Raw genomic sequence first — 25,263 nt, forward strand, 5'->3', positions numbered from 1 at the left:
CTACTAGATGCCAGGGAATTAAAAACAAAATAAAACATAGTGGGGTGGAGCCTACCAACCTGTATGGGCATGGTTATGCCCCCACCCCAACTGAAGGTGGTAACAGTCTTTCATCTCTCCCCCCACACAATAAAACATCTTATCCCATGGCAACCAAGAGGACATTTGGTTATTTTGGGTTTTGGTATAACATTTTGGCCATGAGAGCTTCTCTAACTCTCAAAATCGTCCCTCTTGGAATGGTGAGAGCTGCACTTTTTGGACTTTGGGACGCTGCCATGTAGAAAAAGCGACGAGACCCAGACACATCTGAAAACTAAACATCTAGGTGAGTCCAGGGTGGTGAGCTTCACATGCATCCTGCACCATTTTCTTACCCACAATGCCCTGCAAACCTCCAACTTTGCTGGAAATCACACATTTTCCCCACATTTTTGTGATGGAACCTTCTGGAATCTGTAGTAATCCACACAATTCTTACCACCCAGCACTGTCACATCTATACCGATATAAATTCTGCCCCACTTGTCACCCTAAAAATGTTTTTTTTCAAACTGCCTTTTTTGAACCCACTTTGGTTGCGCCCCTCATTTTCGACATTTTTTTGGCTCTTCCCTGTCACAGACACTTGGCCCACCTACACAAGTGAGGTATCATTTTTACCAGGAGACTGAGGTGAACGTTGGGTGGTAGAAAAGTTGTGCCAGTTCGCTGCTCCCACACAGAAAAGTGGGAAAAATGTGATTTGTTTAGCTACATTTGAGGTTTGCTGAGGCTTCTGGGTAAGAAAACACTGGGGGATCCACACAAGTCACACCTCCCTGGACTCCCTTAGGTATCTAGTTTTCAGCAATGTTTGGGTTTGGTGGGTTTCCCTAGTTGGCTGCTGAGATCAGGCTCAAAAACACAGGTGTCCCCCCCAGTCCCCCGCAATAACAGGTGGTTTTGTATTTGATAATTTTATTGTGTCCACATAGTGGTTTGGGGTATTTCCTGTCACGGGCACTAGGCCTACCCACACAAGTGAGGTACCATTTTTATCAGGGGACCTAGGGGAATGCTGGATAGATGGAAGTTTGTGGCTCCCCTCAGATTCCAAAACTTTGCAGCACCGAAATGTGACGAAAAAGTGTTTTTTTTTAATGCTAGATTTTGAGGTTTGCTAAGGATTCTGGGTAACAGAATCTGGTGAGAGCACCACAAGTTACCCCATCCTAGATTCCCTTAGGTGTCTAGTTTTCAAAAATGCACAGGTTTGGTAGGTTTCCCTAGGTGCAGGTTGAGTTAGAGGCAAAATCCACAGCTAGGCACTTTCCAAAAAACACATCAGATTTCAATGTAAAAATGTGATGTGTCCATGTTGCGTTTCCTGTTGCGGGCATTAGGCCTACCCACACAAGTCCTTTTTCCCAATTTTTTTTTTTTTTTAATGAAATTTTTGCTGAATTTTGGCCAATTTCTTGTTCTCCTCCAGGGGAGCCCGCAAACTCAGGGTACCTCTAGAATCCCTAGGTTGCTGGAAAAAAAGGACGCAAATTTTGCATGGGTGGCCTATGTAGACAAAAAGTTATGAGGGCCTAAGTGCGAACTGCCCCAAATAGCCAAAAAAAGGCCTGGCACCTGAGGGGGAAAAGGCCTGGTAGCGAAGGTGTTAATGAACACAGACATAATTAGAAGATAAGAACATTTAGCACGCTCATTTCTGTTATTGTTGTAACACGCTGGACTCCATCTCTGCATTTATTCCTACACTGCGTTTTTAACCCCTGCCCCATGCATTTGTCTAGCTCCTGGGGAGGTTTTGCACCTGCCCGGCGCACATGATATTTTTTTGCAGTGGAACCCCTTAACCGCCCGTGCTATAAAGCCCCCGACCCTGGGCTTAGTTCAGGCCGCACTGCGCTGCTTGCCATGCGAGCCTGAGTTCCCCCGTGACGCGGCCAGAGGAGCCCGTCACCCAGGACGCAGCAGCAGCCTTCGGATTCATGACGCCTCGGCGGTGTTTCCACGCGCTCTTCCAGCCCCCGCCCTACCCGAGGCCGGCTGCGGTAATCACTTACAGACACGCACTTATGCTCCAGGTCGGCTCCGCCCGCAATGCTGAACCCCAGGCCGGAGCCGGCGTCTTTGTTCAGCACCACAAAGTACACGTCTTCTTTCCTCTGCAGAAACAAAAACACAACGAAAGCAGCCGTCAGCGGGGACTTTGAACATCCGAGCAACAAGTGTGTTATAATCTTATTTGTTTTTAGTATGTGGAGGGGCGCGTTGAGCGTGAGAAGGCCTGTAAACTGAAGGGCGCGCCCTCTGGCCTGGCCAGCGGGCGACAGCCCTGCACATTTCATGCCGGAATGGTCTATCACACAGCACAGCCTGACCCTGACTGATCAAACCTTTCCAGTACTCGGCCTAAGGATTAAAAAACATCTTTACAGAGACCACCAGCCTTGTGTGTTTGGCCAGGCCAACTCTATCATCTACGAACCACAACTGGATAAAAAACCGCAAGTGCAGACTCCAAATTAGTTTTTTTTGTTACTTTAATGTCAAAATCGTCCCTCCTACAAAGTTTATTACATAATGGAATCTACACAAAAGCACTTTTTCCACAGCTCATGAGTATGCCGAAAATATACTTTTATCCTAAATATGTCGTCAAATGATTTATTGTGGAGAAATATGTTGCAGGTTTCCTTCAGTGTATTCTGAATCCATTTTCCACAGTCTTCAAATTTCAGTGCCAGTTCAAGGGAATGCCGGGGGCGCCACCATGATATGGAGTGCCCTGCAGCCGCGTGCGAGCTGGAAGCGGGGCCCCTTTGTCGGGGCATTAGGGTTGTAGTCAAAATTAAAGTTCTCTTACACCAGCGAAAATCCTTCCACGTGCCAAGTGTGCTTTAGTGTTTCACAGAGTGACTGTATCCACTCCCCCTACTAATGTGATTAGTAGTGCCCCAAGACGACGGTGGGAGGGGGGCCCTCGGGGGCGTAGCTTGGTCAGTAAGATTGAGGGGGGGGGAGCTTCGGAGTTTCCAACAATCACACGTGCACATAATGTTGAAATATATTATATGACAAGCAGGGCGCACAAGAGGGGCTTAAGGGGCAGCAGAAAGGGAGAGGAATGGGGATTGGCAGGGGTACCAAGTGAGAGAGACCACATTATTTTGTGAAATAACCAACATGTTTTAAGTCTTTTTTTTTTTTTTTTTTTTACAAACAGAGCGAGGGAGTGTGTGCGTGCTTTTGGCTGTGTGTAAAAATTCCTGGTGAAATCCAACACACACCACACAATACCCGACTGAAAACACCTGTACCCAACTATTTATCACAAAATACATTTATTATGGGGATGTAGCACCCCAAACACCCCCTGCTCCTCCTCCCTTAAGCCCCGCCCCTGGGGTGCCTAGAAGGAGATGAGAGCATAAGTTCCATTGGAGGCTCTCTGCTGTTCCTAAAATACCAACATTGCTGGCTTACTGGGAATGATCCAGGAGAGACTAAGAGGTGAGATAATGAAACAGGGGGTCCCCGCCAGATCAGGCAATTTGAGCCGGCTAACAGCAGTCTTGGACTGAACGAGATACAATTTTGCAGGTCTGTTCACTGCCCAACTTCCTGCCTACTGCAATAAAGATACTGTTCTCCCACCCGCCACACCTATTTATCCACATGCAGTGTGGTTGGGAAGTGGGTGTACATATAAAGAAATGAGGAAGATGTGGGAGGTTGACGGTGCTCCCTGGAGCAGGCTTCAACCTGGGGACTAGAGCAATGGTTCCCAACCTGTTGTCTGGTGACGCCTGGCGGTCCGCAAAGCCTTCTCAGGGGGTCCGCGACTGCTTTGAAAATTAAAAAATATGAACAGATTAGGTCCCCAGCTTTCAGTAATGACTCGGTGGGTGGTCCCCAGATTCCAATAATGAGTCAGTGGGGTCGCCCAGGTTCCAGTAATGATAAAGTGGGGGTCCAGAGAACTAAAAATGGTGGGAACCACTTGACAAGAGGGCTTTTCCTGATGTCCTGGTAGCTGTTGGCTCCCACAATTCAAGAGAATATGTGATGCTTGTGAGATAGCGCTTCTGCATTCTATGGTTAAGTGGTTAAGTTAGAGAAGGCGCACCCCATGGTTCGAAGAGTGGGCCATCTAGACCCCCTTGTTCTCTTTGAGTCTGTTATGTCTCATTTGGAAAGCATACAACATCTAGACTGCTAACATGCTACAAAATACAAGCTTTTTACAATATCAGACAAATTGTGACTGCCATATTGGAAGTACAGATTGACGCCTACCAATATAAATCATCATTACTTATCACAAAGCATAGGCAACTTTAGAATTATTTCTTCCGTTCCTGAAGGATACACATGTGGAGATGTTTTGACTCAATTCTTCTGGATTTTTCAATGACTACTTTGCTGGTAACATGGGATGCAGGAGAGTCTGAAAAGGACTGGCCATGGTTCCAGGGCAATGGGCAGTTTTTGCCATGCGAAGGGGCAGGCTATAGGTCTGGACACCCACATCTTAACAGAGCAGGAACTGCCTATCTAGCTCTAACATGAACCTGTGCTCATAAGCTAAAGAAATTATATAATCTCTCAATTTCCTTAATATTCAATGTCAATCCCTAATTATTACCAGCCTACAGTGTAACTGCCTTGAGAAAACACTGTTTATATTCTCACAGATTCTAATCTAGAATCAGATGGCAGATGAAAGCAACTGGGGTCACTACCAGATTTAGACGCTTGTGCTCGAGATATGCTTTCATAAGTTTTATTATAACTACTCCACATGAAAACATAACATGGCTTTCTGTCTATTACTGCTGTTGAGGGAAAAGAGGGTCACGTGACCCACACAAGACATTTCTCGTGAGTCATAACTCTTCCCCATAATCAACAATAGCAATAAATAGCACGCTTAAATGTGCATATCTGTTTTTAAATCATATATCAGAAGTTTGGCTGTTTTTGTAGCATTAAATGCAGTAGCATAAACCCATATTTCACAGCAGCGTAAGAAATAGTTTGTATTTTTCATGGAAATCATATCATAATGATAGCCTCAGCATAGCTTCACCAATGGCCATTGTATAATTAATAATGAAAAGCTTCAAACATAACTGAACTTAACTATAGACTATTGTTGAATGAATCTATTTATGTAAACCAACCTAGCAAAAGCTTCAGTAATCTCAGAGAATACTTATGGTCTCTTGTTTAATTAACAGACTATTCATGAAGCTGACCTTTCCAACTGCAATCAGCACCCATTGTTAGCCCTGTCTTGCTAGTAAAGGCTGTCTTATCTATAATTCTATATTTTAACAAAATATTTCTCTTCGTTTTACTGCAGACAATCGAGCAGTATAGCCCAGTATTTCACTCTGTTTTCAATAAACCTTTCCTTTTTGAAAACATGGATTTTTCATATTAATAATCATGCTAATAAACGTACAATAAGTCATACTTAATTGTTAACAATGTAAGATGGTGTCTCATGCACTGAAGATTTTTGTGACTGCAAATGACACAAGGTCCAAACCTCGTTTTATGAATTTGAAAATATTTCAGACTTGTAAAAATAGTTTTGTGCGTCTTCCTGAATCACAAATAAGAGGGGACGTAAAAGAGGTATTTACCCTATTTCCCTCACAGCAACCCTTTGAAAAGTTATAACTCTCAAGTTGGGGTGGTAGCAGGTCCACAAAAGGGGTGCTGTCCCTGTAGAACAACTTCTTCTTTGGAAATCGCGAGAGGTAGCCTCGCGGGACCCAGAAAGTGCTTCAGAGGGCCAGTGTTGCCAAACAAGAAACATTTTTTTGAAAGTATCACTTGTATAGTTAATGGACACGGACTGCTTTAAAAAATGTTTCCCGTTTGTGAAAGTCACACAAGGATCGTGATCAGCTATCTATCCGTTGCAGGACAGCACCCCTAAATTTGGATCCATTTATGTGGGGTTGCAAAATATGAAATACTTCATTGATATTCATTACACGTATCATTTTGCAAAGAATGGACTACTTATAATAAAACCTGGTAGTACACATCTCGTATAAAAAAACAGCTGATGTGCAATTTGGAGTTGGAAGCTTTCACATTTCACTCACTGAGGTTGGAATTAATAAGGATAACTACAACTAAGGCCTCTATTAAGATGGTGGAGGGAGGCCCCAGGACACAGCGCCTAATCCGGAAAATATTGTAGTGCAATATTGTAGTGCATGCCATATAGCTTTTAATAGACATGTGCAAATCAATTATATTACTAAGATCAAATGTTCAATAAAACTAGATATTTCAAGGCACAAGAGAGAGAAAATTATTGAAATAACTCTCCAAATACAATTATCTGAATTTTTATTGAAGAACTGACCTACCTGAATGACTGAATGCTTATTATGTATGTTTGTAGAGGGGATACGTGCAGCTCTTAGTCTGTTAAAGAATAAGTGCCAGGGCCCAAAGTTTTGCTCAGAAGCCTACAGCCGGTGCCATTGTATGTTGGTGTGCCAATACCAAGGCTTCATACTCTTGATTCCACCATAAGCCTCTTTCATGTACTACCAGACACTGCTTGTCCTTTCATCACACTTCTTGCTTTCTATACCTTATCAGATTTTTTTCATCGTTCTCTTCCTCCTGTCCTCGTCCCTTCTGTGTTTTCCACTCTCTTGCTCCAGGTTTATGTGTAATGAAGAAAATAAGTGCATGTCCCAAAACATTACTGCTGGTGAGCACACCAGCAACTACAGGCTCAGATTAGGTACAGGAGATGTGGGTAGCTGCTACAGATGCCACGTTCTGAACAAGCAAACCAGGTTGGAAATCCAGCCTCAGCTCAACATCCTGTGACTCTGGGCAAATCGTAATCTTCCATGCCTTAAATAACTGTGTAACGTTCTGTTGTAATGTGATCTTTTGCTTCTATGCTAAGTTTGCTTTAGACAAAACTGCAAAAATGTGTTGCATTGCTTGCTCTGCTGTAACAGCTCACCTATTTGCTTTTAAAATACTGAATCATTTAATGCAGTGGTTCCCAACCTTTTCACTTCTGTGGACCCCCATTTTATCAATACTGGAGCCCGGGGACCCCCACTGAATCATTATTGGAACCGGGGGACCCCCACTGAGTCAATACTGATAACTGGGACCTAATATTATTACATTTTTTAAGCAGCCGCGGACCCCCTAATGATGCTTCCCGGACCCCCAGGGGTCCCCGGCCCACAGGTTGGGAACCACTGATTTAATGCATTTCATTACCTACTAGCAGTCACCAGTTGGTAGTTATAGTTAGGACCTAGTTTCCATAGGAAAAGCATTTTTTAATTTGCTAATAACTTTGGAGCACTTTGACGAATCGTCACAAAATGTCCTAAACTTGTGTATCAGTCAATTGAGCTGCTGTCTGGAAAGTTTTGGGATGATTCGTCAAGCAGGAGCTGAGAAAAAGGGAGAGGATGGTCTTCAAAAATAGTTTTCACCATGCAATTTCCCAAAGGGATTTCAGACACGACTACAACCCTCAACCACTGAAGGAAATTATACCAAATTTGGTAGAAAGCTAGCTCTTGGTCCAGAAAGATGTTCTCTTGTATTATGGTGTTCAGTAGTTTTGGAGATATGAAAGAAAAAAGTTTTATTTATATCCAGAGACGCAGATCCACTGTGGTGAATCCTTGGATCCACACACCAACAGCAATGCCGTGACTGGCTGGCTGCAACCTGACAGAAAGTTGTGGTCACAATTTTGTCCATGAGGACACAGTTCCCAGCAGGAAAACAAAAAGTGAAAGCTGACAGAAGGGTCAGGGTCGAGGTACCCTGACCCCATGGGACCAATAAATGGGTCTCTGAAGGATCCCTCATGGGCAAGAAATTGTCCAAAAAACAGTTTTTTGGTGTTGCATGGGAATCCGTATATCCTCCGCAGCACTCTGCACAGCCCAGTAAAAAACAAAAAAACAAAGCTTATTTTACACATACAAAACAAAATAAATTTAGCAGGTATAGTTACTAAAACTATAGCTCGAGCCCTAAGGTAACTATACCCTGTGCCCTCGCCATGCACTGCTAATTACCCCACATATTACATCAGTAATGACATAATTGATATCACTGCAACATCTGCAATAAAATTATTGATGAGAAAACTGTGCATGGCGGCGCACGAGTGATCGTATTTCATTTATAGGTCAGATTATCACTGTCCATTTCGATTCAAAACTAATCATTAATTGCTACTTTTTCTCAGCATTGGCAAAACCAGTATCAGGTTCTGGTCAGGACTGCAACTTCCATCTTAAATCCGTCCTGTAGCCACAATCCCACCTCTGCAGAGCAAACTGTTCCATAAGCAGGGGCCATCAAATATGTCTGGAAGAAAAACCTCCAGAGGCAGAAGGAAGAAGTTCATGGAAACAAATCAGGAGTTAGTGCAAAAGCAAGCATGAGGTTGCTAAACTAAACAGGAGGACTGAATAGTGAAGAATACAGTCAGGAGTCCTGCTGGAATGTGTTATAGCTTGCAATTTGCTTCAACCTGCAATGACATTGAAGGAGTCTGGAATTTGGGGGATGTCACATGGAATGTGACTGAAAGGAGATTCTTGACCAGTTATATGGAATGCAGCTGCCTGTTGTAATGTTGATGGTTCTACAATCTGAGATAGCTTCATAAATATCTCTAGGATTACACCTTTTGTGCCCTACAAGGCAACGTTTCAACACTGGTGACAAGGAACCAGATAGCAAAGTGAGGGTGAGACCCTAACAAGAGGCTATCACTCTAACTGAGCTCCTACAAACAAAAATAACATTTCAGTAAGGCAGCCTGAATTCGGATTTTCCACTCTGTGCTTGCCTCTTGGGACTTCAAAAGGCCATCCTCTCCTACCACTCCATAACTTTAGACATGGAATTCACAGTAGGTCAGCACAGGTCACTAACTGACTTGGTGAGGCAGTGAGAAGGAGGATGACCAGTGCCATCTTCAACACCACCACAACAGTCTAAAAGAATATGCTATGGAGAGATATGTCTTACCCTACTTAATGAAATCAAATGTACTAAACAAAATTGGATTTATTCTGAGGAGTTACCATACACTGGACAGCAGCCACGGAAGCAACAGGTGGTGAAGTGTTTATTATTAGGAATAATACGCTAGAAACAAGAAGTTTTGTTTTCCATCTCCAAAAGTATATATTTTAAAATATTGCCTGATCACTGTGGGCAACAGAACACTTTAACATAAAAAGTATTTTACTAAAAGCCAGAACACTGACAATCCTGTTGTAGCTTTTGTTAAATGTAACTATTTGGTAATAGCAATGTGTTAGATTGACCTACAGATGCTCTACAGATAGTGCTTGGGTCACCAGGACATTCTTTTTGAACCTACCAAAGATGAAACAGCCCTGCTATGATGAATTCCTAATCCCGCTGGAACTTAACATTAAAATGGATCTTTACAATAAAATGCATCTTGGAATGGAAAACTGTGTATAAAATTCATTTGGCTCTTAATTGAGGGTTGCAAGAGCACTATGAATGGACGGTTTATCCTTACTGAAATGTGGTAAACGCACTTGAAGGCTCGAGGTGAAAGCGGTAGTGCCCGGTATACTGTGATGTCCGCACACCTCATAGTTCTCCCTGGCAGCCGCTCTATCTGGTGTCCAGATGGGACGATAGTTTGTGTCTGATGATAGACAAGAGCCACTACATGCAACAATGTACTGTGAGATGAAAATAGGCTTGGGAGAGAGGTTGGAAGAGCAAGAGAAAAAAAGGAGAAGAGAAAAACATGAGTGTAAAAAACTGAGAAGAAATGAGAGATATGGATTTCAAAGAACAGAAGATTGAGGAAACAACTGGAATCAATTGGTTCAATAAAAAGATAAGTAGCAGTGAGGATTATGCTATGGACACAGAAACAAAAACAGAGAGAGAGAGAGAGAGACCATGTGAGAGAAGGAGAAGAAGGGAAATAATATTTGAATATGTTAGAGAATAGATGGAAATGTAAGAGCAATGGTATGGTTTAAAATTAGAAGTAAAAGAAAGAGCAGAATAAAAAGAGAAGAAATATAGATAAGTCTGAAAGAAGAACAAAAAGTCTGAAAGGAAGAGCCGCAAGAACCATCAAAAGAAAAACTGGTACCGCCTTAGAAGGATGTGGGGGGGAAGGTGGAATGTACAATGGACACGGAGAGTGGCAAAGAGTTGTCCGATGAGAAAGAGACTAAATTAACTCAGAATAACAACTTGTAAGAAATTGGGTTATCGATTGAATCCTACTCAAGTAACAACCACAATATTTGTAAGGGAGAGATACAAAATGCACTAAATTAACCTTGCTTATCCCTCTGGCAGCTTGGCACAAAAGCAGTCTGACTTAACTTACAGTAATAAAACACACCACAACAATACACTGTAATACATAACATGAGACCAAAACAACAAAAATCTAATCAGTAGAACCGAAGATATGCAATTAAAAAGTTTTAGGTAGTAAAGCACCTAAAAGCACAAAACGCCAGTCACAGTCATCTGGTCATGCTAGACCAGGGGAAACTCACAAGCTCAGGATCACGTCTGGGTCGACTCTGCGCTTCCCAGTGTTTCCCGGAGCCGGAGGGACCCCCGCCCAACTTAAAGAGTTTTACGAGGCCATGTCCTCCAGTCTTGCACTGCGGTCTGTGAACACCGCATGTCTTTTGGGCAGTTATTCCCACTCACTGTGGGATATGGTTGCGCAAGTCCTGCCACAGATACCGAAGGAGGCCCGTGCTATCGTCTCCCAAGCAGTGAAAGATGGGAGAGACGCTGCAAAGTTCACTATCCGTTGTGGGCTGGATATGACTGACTCTCTGGGCAGATTGGTTGCGGCGACAGTGGCCTTGCGGTGCCACGCCTGGTTACGTACTTCTGGCTTCTCGGGGGATGTCCAACAGTCACTCATGGACATGCCCTTTGATGGCACTCGTCTCTTCGGAGACAAAGCGGACTCGGCTTTGGAGAGACAAAAAAATTCCTGGGCTACGGCTCGGTCCCTTGGTCTTTCCTCTGCCACATGCCCACCACAGTCCACTTTTGGTCTCTTTCGTGGACATGGAAGGGCGCCCTGTCGCGTCCTCAACCCAGCCACCGTGCCATGCACGCTGGACAGCCTATGCGTGGCCGTGGAATCCTACGTCGCCGTGGTACATGGAACCTGAGGTCTGTCCAGTCTGCCTCTGCCCCAGCTGCAGCCTCCAAACCCTCCTAGTCCGTCCCCTCACTCCCGTCCAGTTGGTGGCAGGATCCACCATCACCTGCCCCACTGGGAACATATCACCACGGACGGGTGGGTTTTGCAGATCATTCGGAAGGGCTGCTCCCTCCCTTTCGAATCTGCACCACCACACATGCCACCATTATCTTCTGGAGGATCATTTGGTTCTTCTCCGCCAGGAAGTCGCAGCTCTCTTGGCCAAGGGAGCTATAGAAAGGGTTCCTGTGCCAGAAGTCGGTCGTGGTTGTTATTCCTGCTACTTTCTGATACCAAAGAAGGACAAGGGCTTACGTCCTATCCTAGATCTTCGGGACCAGAACTACTTCCTCAAGAAGGAGAAGTTCAAAATGCTCACCCTGGCTCAGGTTCTGTCTGCCTTGGACACAGGAGACTGGATGGTAGCGTTGGACTTGCAGGACGCTTATTTCCACATCCTCATCCTGCCTTCCCACAAATGTTACCTACGATTCGTGGTAGGTCACAAGCACTTTTAGTTTACCGTGCTCCCTTTCGGCCTTACCAGCGCCCCTCGGGTGTACATGAAAGTGACGGCGGTGGCTGCAGCTCAGCCTCTTCTGGCGGATCTTCTGTCGCAGCAGCAGGGACCGGTTCTCCACCCGAACCTGTCCAACCTCCACCTTCATGCGTGGAGATTGAGTGGCAACAGTTGATGGCATTTGCCCTTCCACCCAAAGTCTGTAATGTTATCTTGGCAGCCAGGCGTTGGAATAAGTTTGTGGCATGGTGTACCAACAAATCTGTTGACCCCCTTTCTGCCCCTCTTTCAGAGGTTCTTCTGTTGATTCTTTCCTTAGCCCAGCAGGGCTCTGCGTTGGACACCCTTAAAGGGTATTTGTCTGCCATTTCCGCTTTTCTTAGGCTTCCTGATCAGCCCCCACTCTTTAAATCTCCTATTGTGAATAGGTTCTTAAAAGGGCTCACCCACTTATTTCCTCCCACTCCCTTCATCATGCCTCAGTGGGATCTTAATCTTGTACTTACTTACTTACTTGCTGTGTACCCCCTTTGAGCCAATGCATGATTGTCCCTTGCGGCTCCTCACCTTCAAAGCTGTCTTTCTCATTGCTCTCACCTCTGCTCGCAGGGTGAGTGAGCTTCAGGCCCTTTCTTCAAGGCCTCCATACTTGTCTGTACACCCTGACAAAGTGGTGTTAAGCACTAGAGCTTCCTTCCTTCCTTCCAAAGGTGGTTACACCATTTCATGTAGGCCAGTCCATCACTTTGCATACCTTCTACGCACCCCCACATCCACCCCATGAGGAGGAGAGACCCCACCGTCCAGACCCAAAAAGAGCATTGCTCAGTATGTCAAGTATTTATACCTGGTGCCATCCTTTGAAGTGGGGAAAGTTTCTAGGCTACCCCCATGTCTGGCTCTGGAAAGTTTTCCCTTCACCTTACAAGGCTCAAAGACAACTATGGTGACAGAAGACAAGTGTTAGGTTTCTTTGTGTGTACTGAAGGCCTATCCTACCCACATCTGGCCCCTATCGACCAATGTCGGGGCCAAATACACATTCTTAAATGGAAGCCATTAACAGGCCCACAAGAGGCTGGAAACTCCTAGAACACATATAAGCATTTAGGCAGGAAAAAGCCAACGTTCTAAAAGTGGCATTTTAGATCTAATATAATCTAAAATCTGACTTTACCATTAAAGAGGATTTTAAATGACAATTCATTTGAGTCCAAACCTGACATTTCAACCTTCTCCCAGTCAAACGTTATCACTTATTAAATGAAAAAAGGTAACCCAATGTGATGTAATGGAAAAGATAGGCCTTACAAGTAGTGAGAAATGAATTTAGGAGTTTTCACTACCAGGAATTGCGAAAAAAATAATAATACATGTCCTACTTTTTAAATGCAATGCATCCTGCCCTATGGTCTGCTTAGGGCGACAAAGCAAAAACAACAAGTGATGGACGGAGTGCTGAGCATTGTCAAACATTCACCCCCAGTACAGTGATCTGGGCCTAAATCTATCGTTTTTTTGCTGCCCATGCCATTCCAGTTTAGACCCAGGCATATGCAAATCAGTCTTGACCCTGTTCCCCATGGGAACAGTCCAGCCCGAACTGCTAGGCCAGGTCTTCCCTGGACTGGAAACAAGCATCCTGGGACCGGTTTCGGTGTTTTACCCCTCATCAGCCAGGCTAGCTTGAATCCAGTGGCATGGGAAGCACGGGATCCACGTCTGGGCATACCCTTCCCACTTAGGGTGACAAAGCAAAAACAACAAGTGATGGATGGAATGCTGAGCACTGTCAAACATTCACCCCCAGTACAGTGATCTGGGCCTAAATCCATCATTTATTTGCTGCCCATGCCATTCCAGTTTAGACCCAGCCATATGCAAATCAGTCTTGACCCTGTTCCCAATGGGAACAGTCCAGCCCGAACTGCTAGGCCAGGTCTTCCCTGGACTGGAAACAAGCATCCTGGGACCGGTTTTGGGGTTTTACCCCTCATCAGCCAGGCTAGCTTGAATCCAGTGGCATGGGAAGCACGGGACCCACGTCTGGGCACACCCTTCCCACTTAGGGTGACAAAGCAAAAACAACAAGTGATGGATGGAATGCTGAGCATTGTCAAACATTCACCCCCAGTGCAGTGATCTGGGCCTAAATCCATCGTTTTTTTTGCTGCCCATGCCATTCCAGTTTGGACCCAGCCATATGCAAATCAGTCTTTACCCTGTTCCCCATGGGAACAGTCCAGCCCGAACTGCTAGGCCAGGTCTTCCCTGGACTGGAAACAAGTATCCTGGGACCGGTTTCGGGGTTTTACCCCTCATCGGCCAGGCTAGCTTGAATCCAGTGGCATGGGAAGCACGGGACCCACATCTGGGCACACCCTTCCCACTTAGGGCGACAAAGCAAAAACAACAAGTGATGGGCGGAATGCTGAGCATTGTCAAACATTCACCCCCAGTACAGTGATCTGGGCCTAAATCCATAGTTTTTTGGTCTGCTTAGGCCTTGCCTTAGGGGTGACATATGTATTAAAAAAGAAGGTTTAGGCCTGGCAAAAGATTTATTTTCCTGGTCCAAATGGAAGTCTGCAATACAGACTGCAATAGCAGACCTGAGACATGTTTTAAAGGGCTATGTTAGTGAATGGCACAATGAGTGCTGCAGGCCCCCTAGTAACATTTAATGTACAGGCTCTGTGTACATGTAGTACCATGTACTAGGGACTAATAAATCAATTAAATGTGCCAATTAGGTGTAGGGCAATTTTACCATGGGAGAAGTGGTTAGAAGTGGTAAAATGCACAAAGTCCAAATACCAACAAATTTGTTTTTTCATAAAACAGTAGGGGTGAAGACAAAAGGTTTAGGTGTGACCCTGCAAAGAGGACCAAGTCCAACACATCTATTACAGACGTGCCCTCTGAGTGACAGAAAGGAGTGAAGACCAACAAGACAAACATGATATTTGCAACCATGTAATTCTCATCCCTGACCATTGGAGAGGGACACTCACATTGCTGCGTTAGCCAGATATTATAGTGCCAGTAGTACACACATTACTAGTGAAGGTGAAGACTACTTAAAATGGACTGCACCTCTGTAAGATGTAGGAATTAAACTCCTACTTGCTTATGATTAGTTTAGGTTATTATCTGGGTCACATTGCAAGATTTCTACATTAGGTCCATAAAGCCATGGGCATATTATAGATTTTCTCAATGAAGCATGAAGGTTTAAAGTAATAATATGCACTGTACATGTCAATGCTCACTTGTACTGTTTTGCCTAGTCTGCATATACACACTCTTACATGTGATGCCATGGCTTTTACACTATCAGTCTATGATACATACAAACACTGATCATCAGTAAAGAAATAAAAGCATCAGCACCACAGGCATAAAAACACAAAATATAGAAAGGCAGTGAGATCAACAGCTTCAATTGGATACTGTTACACCAATAAATTATGCAACTTGTAGTAAGGCATCAACACACAGGAAGAAAGTATCAATGGCCCAGATGTCAGCAATACTTTAGGGGGAATAATAAGTTAATTCCCAGTACTTTTTCTGATTTTATATTCATAAAAGTCATAAATGATGTTTAATTGTACCCTATGTGGGTTTGGTTCACAAAGGCATGTGTATAAGTAAACACAACTTACACTTGTGAGTCCTGACTCACTCATAAAATGTATGACTAAGCCCGGAGGTCAGGAGTCCTTCAAGATCAAGTGAAGAGCAAACTCTATGTGAATTTGGGCCTGTGTGTTTCAGAAGAATGAATTTAGCCATTTTCATGCGAGATATGTAAAATGCAAAATTCAAATATTGTTTGCTGAATGTCAATTTACATAAAACAGGATTGTCCCACCAATCTCTCATCAAAAAGCACTGTTCCATTTAAGCATAAAATATATGAAGTAATGAAGTAAGTTTGTAGTTCTGAGGTATTAAATATTTTACATGTAATTGGCCCAGATGGTTAGAGCAGGGGAAGGTGACGTTTGTAACCAATCAACATTGGTTTTTGGGATCTGGAATTGTGGTGACAATAATAATAATTTAAAAAATTATTTTGGTAGACACTTACACTGCGATTGCCTTGATACGCTTAGCTATACTATACTGACTAAGAATCCATCAAGGAAGGGGGTAATGCCCTCCATCCAAAGGATACCAACTCAATGGATTGACAAAATCTTACAAACCTCTAAAATTCCAATAGTGTGTCAGGTTGTAACGTCCCAATCCCAATCAGTTCATCTGATTAGTGCTTCAGAGTATCTGAATTAAATATTACAGCACCACAGACGTTGTAGGAATTACTACAGCAGTCATACACAGTTGTGGACACACTCTGTCATAGCAGAAAATGTAAAGTCACTTCCCACCCACCCACCCACCCAAAACCATTAATAAAACCGATGCACATGAATACCCTTAGTGATGCGGAGGTGCGACAATGACAAAATAAAAGAAAAATGAAGGGTACCAACTAAAAGCAAAAGGATTTTCCAGTCATCCAGTAAACTATCAACAAGAAGGGGGCAAAACATTCATTGTATTGACTACTGCAAAGGAAGCTGCTGCTTTGCATGTCACTGACTACAAGCATAGGCATTGTTTGAACCTTTATGCAAAACATCATCATATACAGGTAAGTGGAATAATGGGTTCTACTGCCAAAAAATGACGGTGTATGTGAGCATGGACACCACAATAAGCAAACAAGGAAAGGAGACTTATCAAATGCCGATCTTTTTCACAAGGCAGATCAGTAAAGCTCAGAGCCATTGATATTGTATGTGATCTGTATATCTGTCCCACCAGTGACGATCTTTTAGCCATGGGCCTACATGCAGGGAGTTTCAATTTGATTATTAGCCTGCACTCTGTTTGGCTTCAAATTAGTATACGGTGCAGCACTACATATAAATAGCACGATGATTGACAATACCCTTTAAAATAAACTTTTAGCTGCAATAAATGTTAAAAAGTATCATCTTATGATATGCAGTTTTCTTACAATGAAGTTAGTTATTAAATTCCATTGCAATCTTCAACATTGAAGTTCCCCCAAGAAGTGCACTTATAAGGAGGTGGGTTTGCATATTATCTTAAAATAATACAACTATTGCTGGCCAAAATGTGCTTCAACGTTTTCCATGAAATAATGGTGAAGGATCGGTCAAGTCATTGCCAATTTCTAGGAGGAAGAAAATATTTTTGAAAATGAAATACTTCTTGAAATGGACAGTCTACCTTTCTATATTTATATTTCTCATAAAAGCTTTCATGGCAAGGTAATGGATCAGTTATTTCAGTCGGTCATTTTACAATTGCTTTGCACTTTGCCTTGATATTACAAAGTAAAAGACATATAGCTGATTTAGTTGGCATCATGGTTATATAATGCGATTTTATATCCCGAGCATTAAATGATTAGAACAATTCTCAAAATTAAACATTTACACTTTATTTAACCTAATGCAAAAAATAACACAGCCTGTCACATTAGTAGCAGCACAGTGGGCCCAGTTTATAAATCCCAGCACTATAAAATCGGCATGAAAAAACAATGGAGGGTCTAGTGGGAAGCCTAGTCTTCCCATGGAATTCTTTGTGGTGGGGAGTACGTCGGAGGACAAGTTAGGAGGTAGATAGGTGAGGGCAGGGTGTTAGGAAATACTATATTAGGAGACACAGGAAGGCGGTTGTCCTCTTTCTAGGCTCTGCCTCGCGCTACCAAGATTTTACTTTGGGTTTCAAGCATTAGTGTCAGGACGAGGCAGGTTTCAAACTTTAATTCTTACCTGGATGGTGACTGAGGGCAGGGAATAGGTGGATGTGGTGTGGGCTGCACTGTGAACTTTGGGCGGGCGGTCCGATCTCCTCAGGCCTGGCATCTTCAACCAGGCCTGGGTCAGCATTTTGCGCCTGATGAGGGCAGTGTCATGCAGGGTGGCAGCAGCCTTGGTGGCTTTCACCTCACTTGGTGGGAATGCTCAGGGCAAGCGGGGCAGGGGTGTAGCACATTACCCGCACTGGCAAAAGCGAGGTCTGCTGGAAAGTGTCAGAGCCTTCCAGCTTCTGCACGACGAGCTGCTCTGGACAGTGGTTCACCTGATAAGGTGGCTCCTCAAGGGGCGGGCCAGCAACAGAGGGTAAGCGTGAGGCTGAATTATTGTTGGAGATGTGGGCCCGAGTACAAGTGGGCCCCCGTCAAATAAAGGGTTCATTGATCTCTCCTGGAGGGCCTCGTTTTTGTTTGGGAGGGTGGGAAAGCACAGCCACATATGGTGAAGCTTAAGGACCAAGCCGATAGGCCTCAAGATGCTGGAGCAGAGCCGAGGGATTTAGGACCAGAACAGAGACAGGCGGGGAATACTTGGTTAGGGCCACAGACGCCTCAGGTTCAGGGCAAAAATTTATTGGAGATGCCTTTTTAGCCTAGAGGTTTGTGGAGTGGCCAGGTCAGTGAATGGCCTGGAGTGACCCTCGAGGGCAGGATACAGGTAGGTTGGTGTCAGAGATAGAACAGCGCTAGGACAGGCTTTGTAGGGAGATGGATGGGGCTATGGAGCGAGCAGGGCAATCCAAGAGGATGAAGGGCATGTCTGATTCCTGGACAGTAATGCACCTTCAGGGAACACCATTAGTGGTAAGCGCTGGGTATGGATTTCTGAGGAGGAACCTGGAGATGAAAACGGGGCCAGTGCAGCCTCCGTCCCTAGTAGTGTAAGGAGCCCACAAGGTTTTAGCGACCAGGTGGGGAACAGAGCAGCAATGTCGGTGAATGAGGCTAGCAGGCAGGCGGAGATACCAATGGGGTGCAAGACAGCCTCTGGACATTGGTCTGAAGCAATAGGGGGATCTTAGGTGGCCTTTCCTACAATGAGGGACTGGACCCATGTAACTGATACGGCTTCATACACCAGTTGTGATAAGAAAGTGCCCAGAGTGCATAGTACAAGTGTGGCTCAGAGCATGATGTCAGAAGCGCAGCAATGTCAGGATAAAGTGAAGTTGGATTAGGGGGAGATTGTGATGAGTGGGAGGAAGGTGAGATGGGTGACATCACAAAGGGTTTTGCATGTGGTGCAAAAAGTGCAGAGCGGTGGTGCAGCGTCCTCTTTAATTGTTTTTTTGCAGGTGTCAAGTGCGGACCCTGGAGACATGGCTGGGTGGCGAAGAGAGGCACGTGGCAGAAGCCACAAGATGAACTGGTAACCCGGACTGTTACCCCCATGCAAGAGGAATTGGTGGTTCATATGAGAGAATTCTCAGCCTGGCACGGATAAGGTATTGTGTAAATCAGTGGGCACAGGTGATGGGGTAAGTGAGAAGGAATGGGCATCACAGAAGGGCGCTAAGGTGGAAAAAGGGCAGAACCAGGATTTACAACACAGGAAGGTGAAGGTGAGGATGGAGGCCTCAGCGGATAACATGCAAGGTGAGAATGATGCAAGCCCTGACAGCAAAGAAGGGATGGTCATAAAAAAAGATTGCCATACATGGGCCAAGTGACGACTGTGGAGTCACCTGTTTCAGCGAAAACCAGAAACAGAATATGGAAACATGAATAGATGGATGTACTTAGGTTGTTACATAGGGACATACAAGCTAAAGAGGGTTCTAAAGAGGAGAAGGGGGAATTAGCCCGGCCACCCAGAGTGCCCATTACACTGGAGTACTGAACATCAGCCTTCCTAATATTTGCTAGCTAGCATTTACTGTGAGAAATATGAGGATACGAATATCGCCCTATTCAAATACATGGACATTATCGAAAGCCCAGATGCACTTTGGGAGTTACGCCTGGCTCAGTTATGATGAGGAATTCAGGGCTAGGGTAAGATTTAATCCTGATAAACCTTGGGGGAATATGGATTCCTAGTTATGGATGCAGCGGATGGCACTGTCACAATCCACAGCTTTGACGCCTACAACGAGTGCCTGCTCATCATTTATGAACCCTTTCAGCCTCGTCCCACCCAGCAAGGGGCAGGTGGGTGCAGCAAGGACCCAGAGTACAAATGTGGGGAATGCAGGAACTTCAGTAAAGGCTTTTGCTCACAATACCTGTGCAAACTGAAGAATGCGTGTTTGAACTGTGGAGGGAGGCACCCAGTTACACAGTATTTTACACTGGCAAGCTCATCCGAGTAATGGAGGGAAACCAAGGGGAGAGTATCTCAGGGTGCTGCTGGGCTAAAAGGCTCCAACACCAATTGGGCTGGATGGCTTATTGCCAGGGCTGGAATTATATGCTGATAGAGAGACGACTTTGAGGTTGGAGTGGGGTTTGTGGGAGGGTTTCAGAGTTGGTTACCAAGGGCTCAGGGGCAGGAGGTGAGCCAACAATTTGTGGTCAGCCAAAAATGCACCCGGAGTGGAGGCAGAAAAGTTATCGAAAGAGATTGGTGAAGAGAGGATAGTGGGCCCTTTCCCTGAGTGGCCACTGCTGGATTTAATTATTTCTCTTTTCGGCGCTGCCCCCAAAAAGAGGGAGGGGGGGCTCCACCGGATTCACCATTTGTCCTTGTTGGAAAGGGATTCTGTGAATTACTTTATTGCTTCAAAGGACACAATTCGATTGATCTGTTTGGGTGGTCAAGGAGCTGAATTGGCGAAGTGTGACAACCAGTTGCCATTTCGCTTTTGGAGTGAGGGGCATTAAAGTCATTAGGCTGGTCAAGAAGTCCTTAGCGAAGTCCACAAAGAGGAGCTATCGCCTGGCATGGACTGAATTTGAGCATTTTGAGGGGCACCCTAGGGGGTCTTTGAGACAGGATCACTTTGCCATGGAGAGAAAGGTCATGCATTTTGTTATGTTTTTGATTGATAAGGATTTGGCACCTGCAACAATAGGGGGCAAGTTGGAAGGTTTGTCCTTTTATGGGAAGTTATACTGGGGGTTTCACCCAGCTCAGGACAACATACTGAGGAAGATTTTGAAGGGGTGGGGCAAAGAAAAAAATGGGACAGGACAGAGTTTTGCATGAGGCCATTACTTTTGACTTACTATTAGCTATTTTGAGTGTGTTGTCTGAGTGTTGTAAGAATGTGTTTGAAGATTGCTATTTTTTGGTTATACATGATAGGGATGTTCTTTGGAGCCTTCCGGGTGTCTGAGCTGCTAGGTTCAGGACAAGAGTCAGGGGTTTACATGGGGAGATGCATCTGGGAAGGGGTCAGTTGGGGATCTCCAAAATCCAAGATGGACCAGCTGGTGAGGGGGGGGGGATGGGTTTGGTTACAGCAGGGACGAGGCAACATGCCCTGTGAGTGAAGAGTCCACTTTTAGCGAATGACCAGGGCGCAGACAGAACGCAATTTTTTTGTCACACAAATGGGGACAAGATTACAGCTTTTCAGCTTTTGTCAGTGCTACATGTGGCCTTGCAGAATGAGGACAATTTTGGGACTCATTCTTTCAGAACTGGAGCAGCAAACAGCTGCTGCTCACTTAGTCTGGAACTGAACTCAGATCTGCAAAAATGGCAGGTGGAGGTCACTCTGTTGTGAGAGATATGTGCACAAGCAATTGGGGGGTTGAAAGGGAAGGAGTTGGGGGTACTGGGTGCAACCTGTTTACCTTCTCTCGTAGGGTGTGTTAGTGGCCCTGACAGGTTTAAAATGGTCCAGTGGCTGATACAACACTGGGCAGCCAAATACCAAGAGCAATAGATTTATGGATGTAACCTTGGATTCTCCAGCAGTCGGCATGAGGTGCTCTGGTGGGGAAAGAGCAGGATGAGGTGGGGGTTGCGGTTTTTTTTAAAGTTTTTTTTTAGCAACAGTGACACCACAATGGGGTTGTCTGGACATGCAGGATTCTTAACCTTGGGGGGGAAACAATCTGATAAGCTTATCAGGGCTCACCCTACTCCACCACATGCAGCGGGTGTGTTGCTAATTCAATAAAACCTGGCAGGGACAAGTGTGATATAGACAGAGTTTGTGCTCCGTAGGCAATGTAGTGGAGCAATGAAGTATGGGCCATCGATAGAGCCAGGAGGAAACTGAATCAGGTGACGCAGGTTTTTTGTGTGGATCAGGACATCAAGGTTTTGGCACATGGGGTTCTTAAGGAGGAAGACATGGGGGTCTTTTATCTGATTGATGGGGTGCAGCTCTGACATGGGCAATGAATGTTACATGTTAGAACTGAGGAATATGTTGGGGGAACTTTGGAATGCGAAAATCTGGTGCAGAAGAACGGAACGAGGTGCTGTGTTGCAGTGGGTTTCGCTGGTGGGGCAGTAAAATGCTCTTGAGGATTTTACTCGGTGGCATTCGTTGGGAGGTGGAGAGTCAGATGCGGGCCTATCCACCCCTCTGGGGGTGGGGAGAAGGGAGCATAGGTGAAGGATGACAGTGTTTGGGATGCCTGGGACAAGGCGAGGAGTTTTCATCGAAGGATGTTTGAGTGAACGAAGTGAGAATGAGACTGAGACTGCGTATGGAAGGACCTCATGGAGGGAAAGGAGAAAGTGAGAATGAAACAAGTAGGACAGGGGTGAAAGTTTGGGGAAAAGGAATGTGGGAGTTACAAGGGAATTGTGTTTAAGATGTTTTCCAAAGTTAATTTATAAATGTTGAAATATTAATTCAATTACAATTCTGCCCTTTTACAGTTTACTGGACTGTTGTCTACGATTACATCACGAAGACCAAACTAAGCTGTATAGTTTTTCAGTAGGATATGTTGTTAGAAAAAACTATCTCCATGAATGTTCTACATTATAGTGATGATAAAAAAGACAGCTATTTCAGAGACTTCAAATATGGGTAGAAACTGCCTTGATTTGGGCTGCGAACTGTGGAGACATGTCCTTGCTAAGCTTGGCTGGCCAAGTGACCTGTGTGTGTTATGTGATCACCTGAGCGCTTACAAATTGTGCCTACAAAATCACCAATAATTAAATCAACCGATAAAATGTATTACTAGGTTTTCCTGGGCACTTCGGAGAAATCATGGAGGTAAAAGGGCAAGATTGAGTGTATGCAATAGCCAGCCTCTGAAACGCTTATTACCCGTGACAAAAAAAAAAACAAGAAAACTCCCTGGTTCGGAAGTAACTTATACAAGTGCAGGGCCACTCTATAACCCAGAAAGGCCCTTAGAGTAAATTACAACAGAATCGCAATGGCACAAAGGAAAACCGATGCATAACAGACTGTAAACAATAGGTGGTAATGTACAAGATATCCACCATGACAGCCCACAAGTAATATTTAAAAAGAATCTCCTTATTTTATTTAAATATTGTGCGGTCAATATGACACTCGTTGTGATGGTTGTGTGACTTTTAAGAAAACAATTACACCCTGCCTAATGATGGGTGTCACAGTAGGGAAGTTTAATAAAATATACATGAAGAGAGCATGAGAATTATGGTGAACTCAGAAGGCAATGGTTGACAATATTTACCAAAGAAATAACCAAGTGCAAGGTACAAATGCAAGGTCATGTTATCAAAAACATGCTGTATAGTCAATTCACGTTCCAATAGAAGACAGAAATAAATCACCAACATTTGCAGAAAACAAACATGTTGAAGTATACATCTGCATCAGAATTATACATCTTTAGTGCATTATCAAAACTGAACAAACTCTCAAAGTATGGCAAAAAGCTTTGCATCTTTTGTCATGAGGCCTCAGCAATAATGTTTAAATGTACAGGTCAAAAAGAATGAATAAAAACTACTAAAAGACATTTGAAAGAGTGGAGAGAGTTATTAATGCGAGTTATTAACAAAAATGTCATTTGTCAGTTACTGGAAAACAAAGAGACATACAATCTCACAATGATCTCACAAAGAATATCATTTGTAAAGCACAACCGCTCCCAAAACTGACATCCCAGAGCTACAGTAAGTAGGGGGAGGCACAATGACAGTACGTGAGCTTGGTTAAACAGATCTAAAGAGCCATGTTTTCACATATTTTTTGAAGTAAAGTAACAGGAATATCATTCCAAAATTTTGCTGCCAAAAGGGCAAAGGAACACCAATCTTTTCTCCCTTGCTCCATCCTAGGAATTGTTAACAGTCGCGCATGTGATGATCTCAAGTCTCTGATGGGAGGATAATGTTTTAGACGTTCAATCAGATACCTGGAACCTAGACCATGAAAAGCCTGGTTTTTTGAGGACTGAGCTTCTAAATTGAACTCTCTTGCTCACCGTGAGCCCGTTTAAGGATCTGAGATGTGCTGTTATATGTTGATGATGTATTACCTTCAAGATCAGCCTGGCCCTGGTATTTTGCACCTGTTAAAGCAGCTTCACCAAACACTGAGTAAGAGCAAAATAAAGTGAGTTAGTATAATCCAATCTGGATGTAACCAGAGCGTGCATAACTGTCTTTCGCACTGAGACAGGCACGATGTCCAAATATCTATTTAAGGAGCTCACAATGAAAAACAGGTGCCAGCAGTGGGCAATATATAGGTTAAGGGAGGATACCTCTGCATCAAATTTGACACCCAGATTTCACACCCTGCTAGTACAATATAAATTGCTTATATGTAAACATCAGTATATGCACTCAGAATATAATATGAAATATTAAACATTACCACATTGTGAGCTAAAAGACATTCTAAAATTGTGTGGGAAGCACTGCAACAGATACAACAGCTACACACTTAATACGATTTACAAACTATGAGAATTTGCTCTGAAAAACTGCCACGGGTGGATAGTTATGTTTGTTTTCTTTATGGACCACAAAGGGAAAGCAAAGTGTGTTGCTGCTTGCTTTTCCAACTCTTTTAGATCATGTATTTTAGAAACACTTTATAATTAATTAGCCTTGAATGTAGCCATTTAAAAGGTATACATAAACAGAATTTTAAAGACGATACATATGTTTAATGTATTAATCACATTTTTCAACATTTTACAAAAGCATTTTAAAACCGGTGACTTATGTAGATAGATACTATCTGAGCAATCTTCTCCTTCTGAGGGTTGGAACCTATGTGGGAGCACAAGATTTCATTTTCAACATATGATCTATCTTAAATTTAAATAGCATCAGGATCATATTAAAACGTCTTATTCCATGCCATGCAAAATAAGACTAGAAATATTACTTGGCTAGTAAATTGTTCTTATTTCACTTTAAAACCAAGTCATGCCATAAATGACCAACTACCCATATAGCCCCCAATCTTTTCTGAACAGACAGTTTCAATTCTGCATTAGCATTATACAGGGGTATCAAACACAAATAAGTCATTTATTGATTGTGCCACACTGATTTTTACAGATTGGGATTCATTTTAAGGTGACTTCACCATGTACAATGTCGATCCTCTCATGGGATTTGATGCACCATCATTATGAGAAAATAAAATTGCGTATGATTTTTTATGTAAAGCATGACATTTTGCTGATTTTCTCTTGTCTCCTCCATAGGAAATTCTTTGAATTCAACGTCTCCTATTTCAGCGA

The 25,263-nt window shown here is 43.8% G+C and overlaps 1 protein-coding gene across 5 annotated transcripts in view; it reads right to left on the reverse strand.

The window, feature by feature from the left end:
• Positions 1 to 25,263, reverse strand: part of PDZD2 (PDZ domain containing 2) — an 877,375-nt gene that overhangs the window by 87,183 nt on the left and 764,929 nt on the right. For all 5 annotated transcript variants that reach the window (XM_069220426.1, XM_069220418.1, XM_069220410.1 and 2 more), the window contains exon 21: positions 2,061 to 2,162. In XM_069220426.1, coding sequence (XP_069076527.1) covers positions 2,061 to 2,162 — 102 coding nt within the window. The remainder of the gene's footprint in view (positions 1 to 2,060; positions 2,163 to 25,263) is intronic.

Source organism: Pleurodeles waltl, chromosome 1_1 (genome assembly GCF_031143425.1).
Source record: "Pleurodeles waltl isolate 20211129_DDA chromosome 1_1, aPleWal1.hap1.20221129, whole genome shotgun sequence".
NCBI lineage: Eukaryota > Metazoa > Chordata > Amphibia > Caudata > Salamandridae > Pleurodeles > Pleurodeles waltl.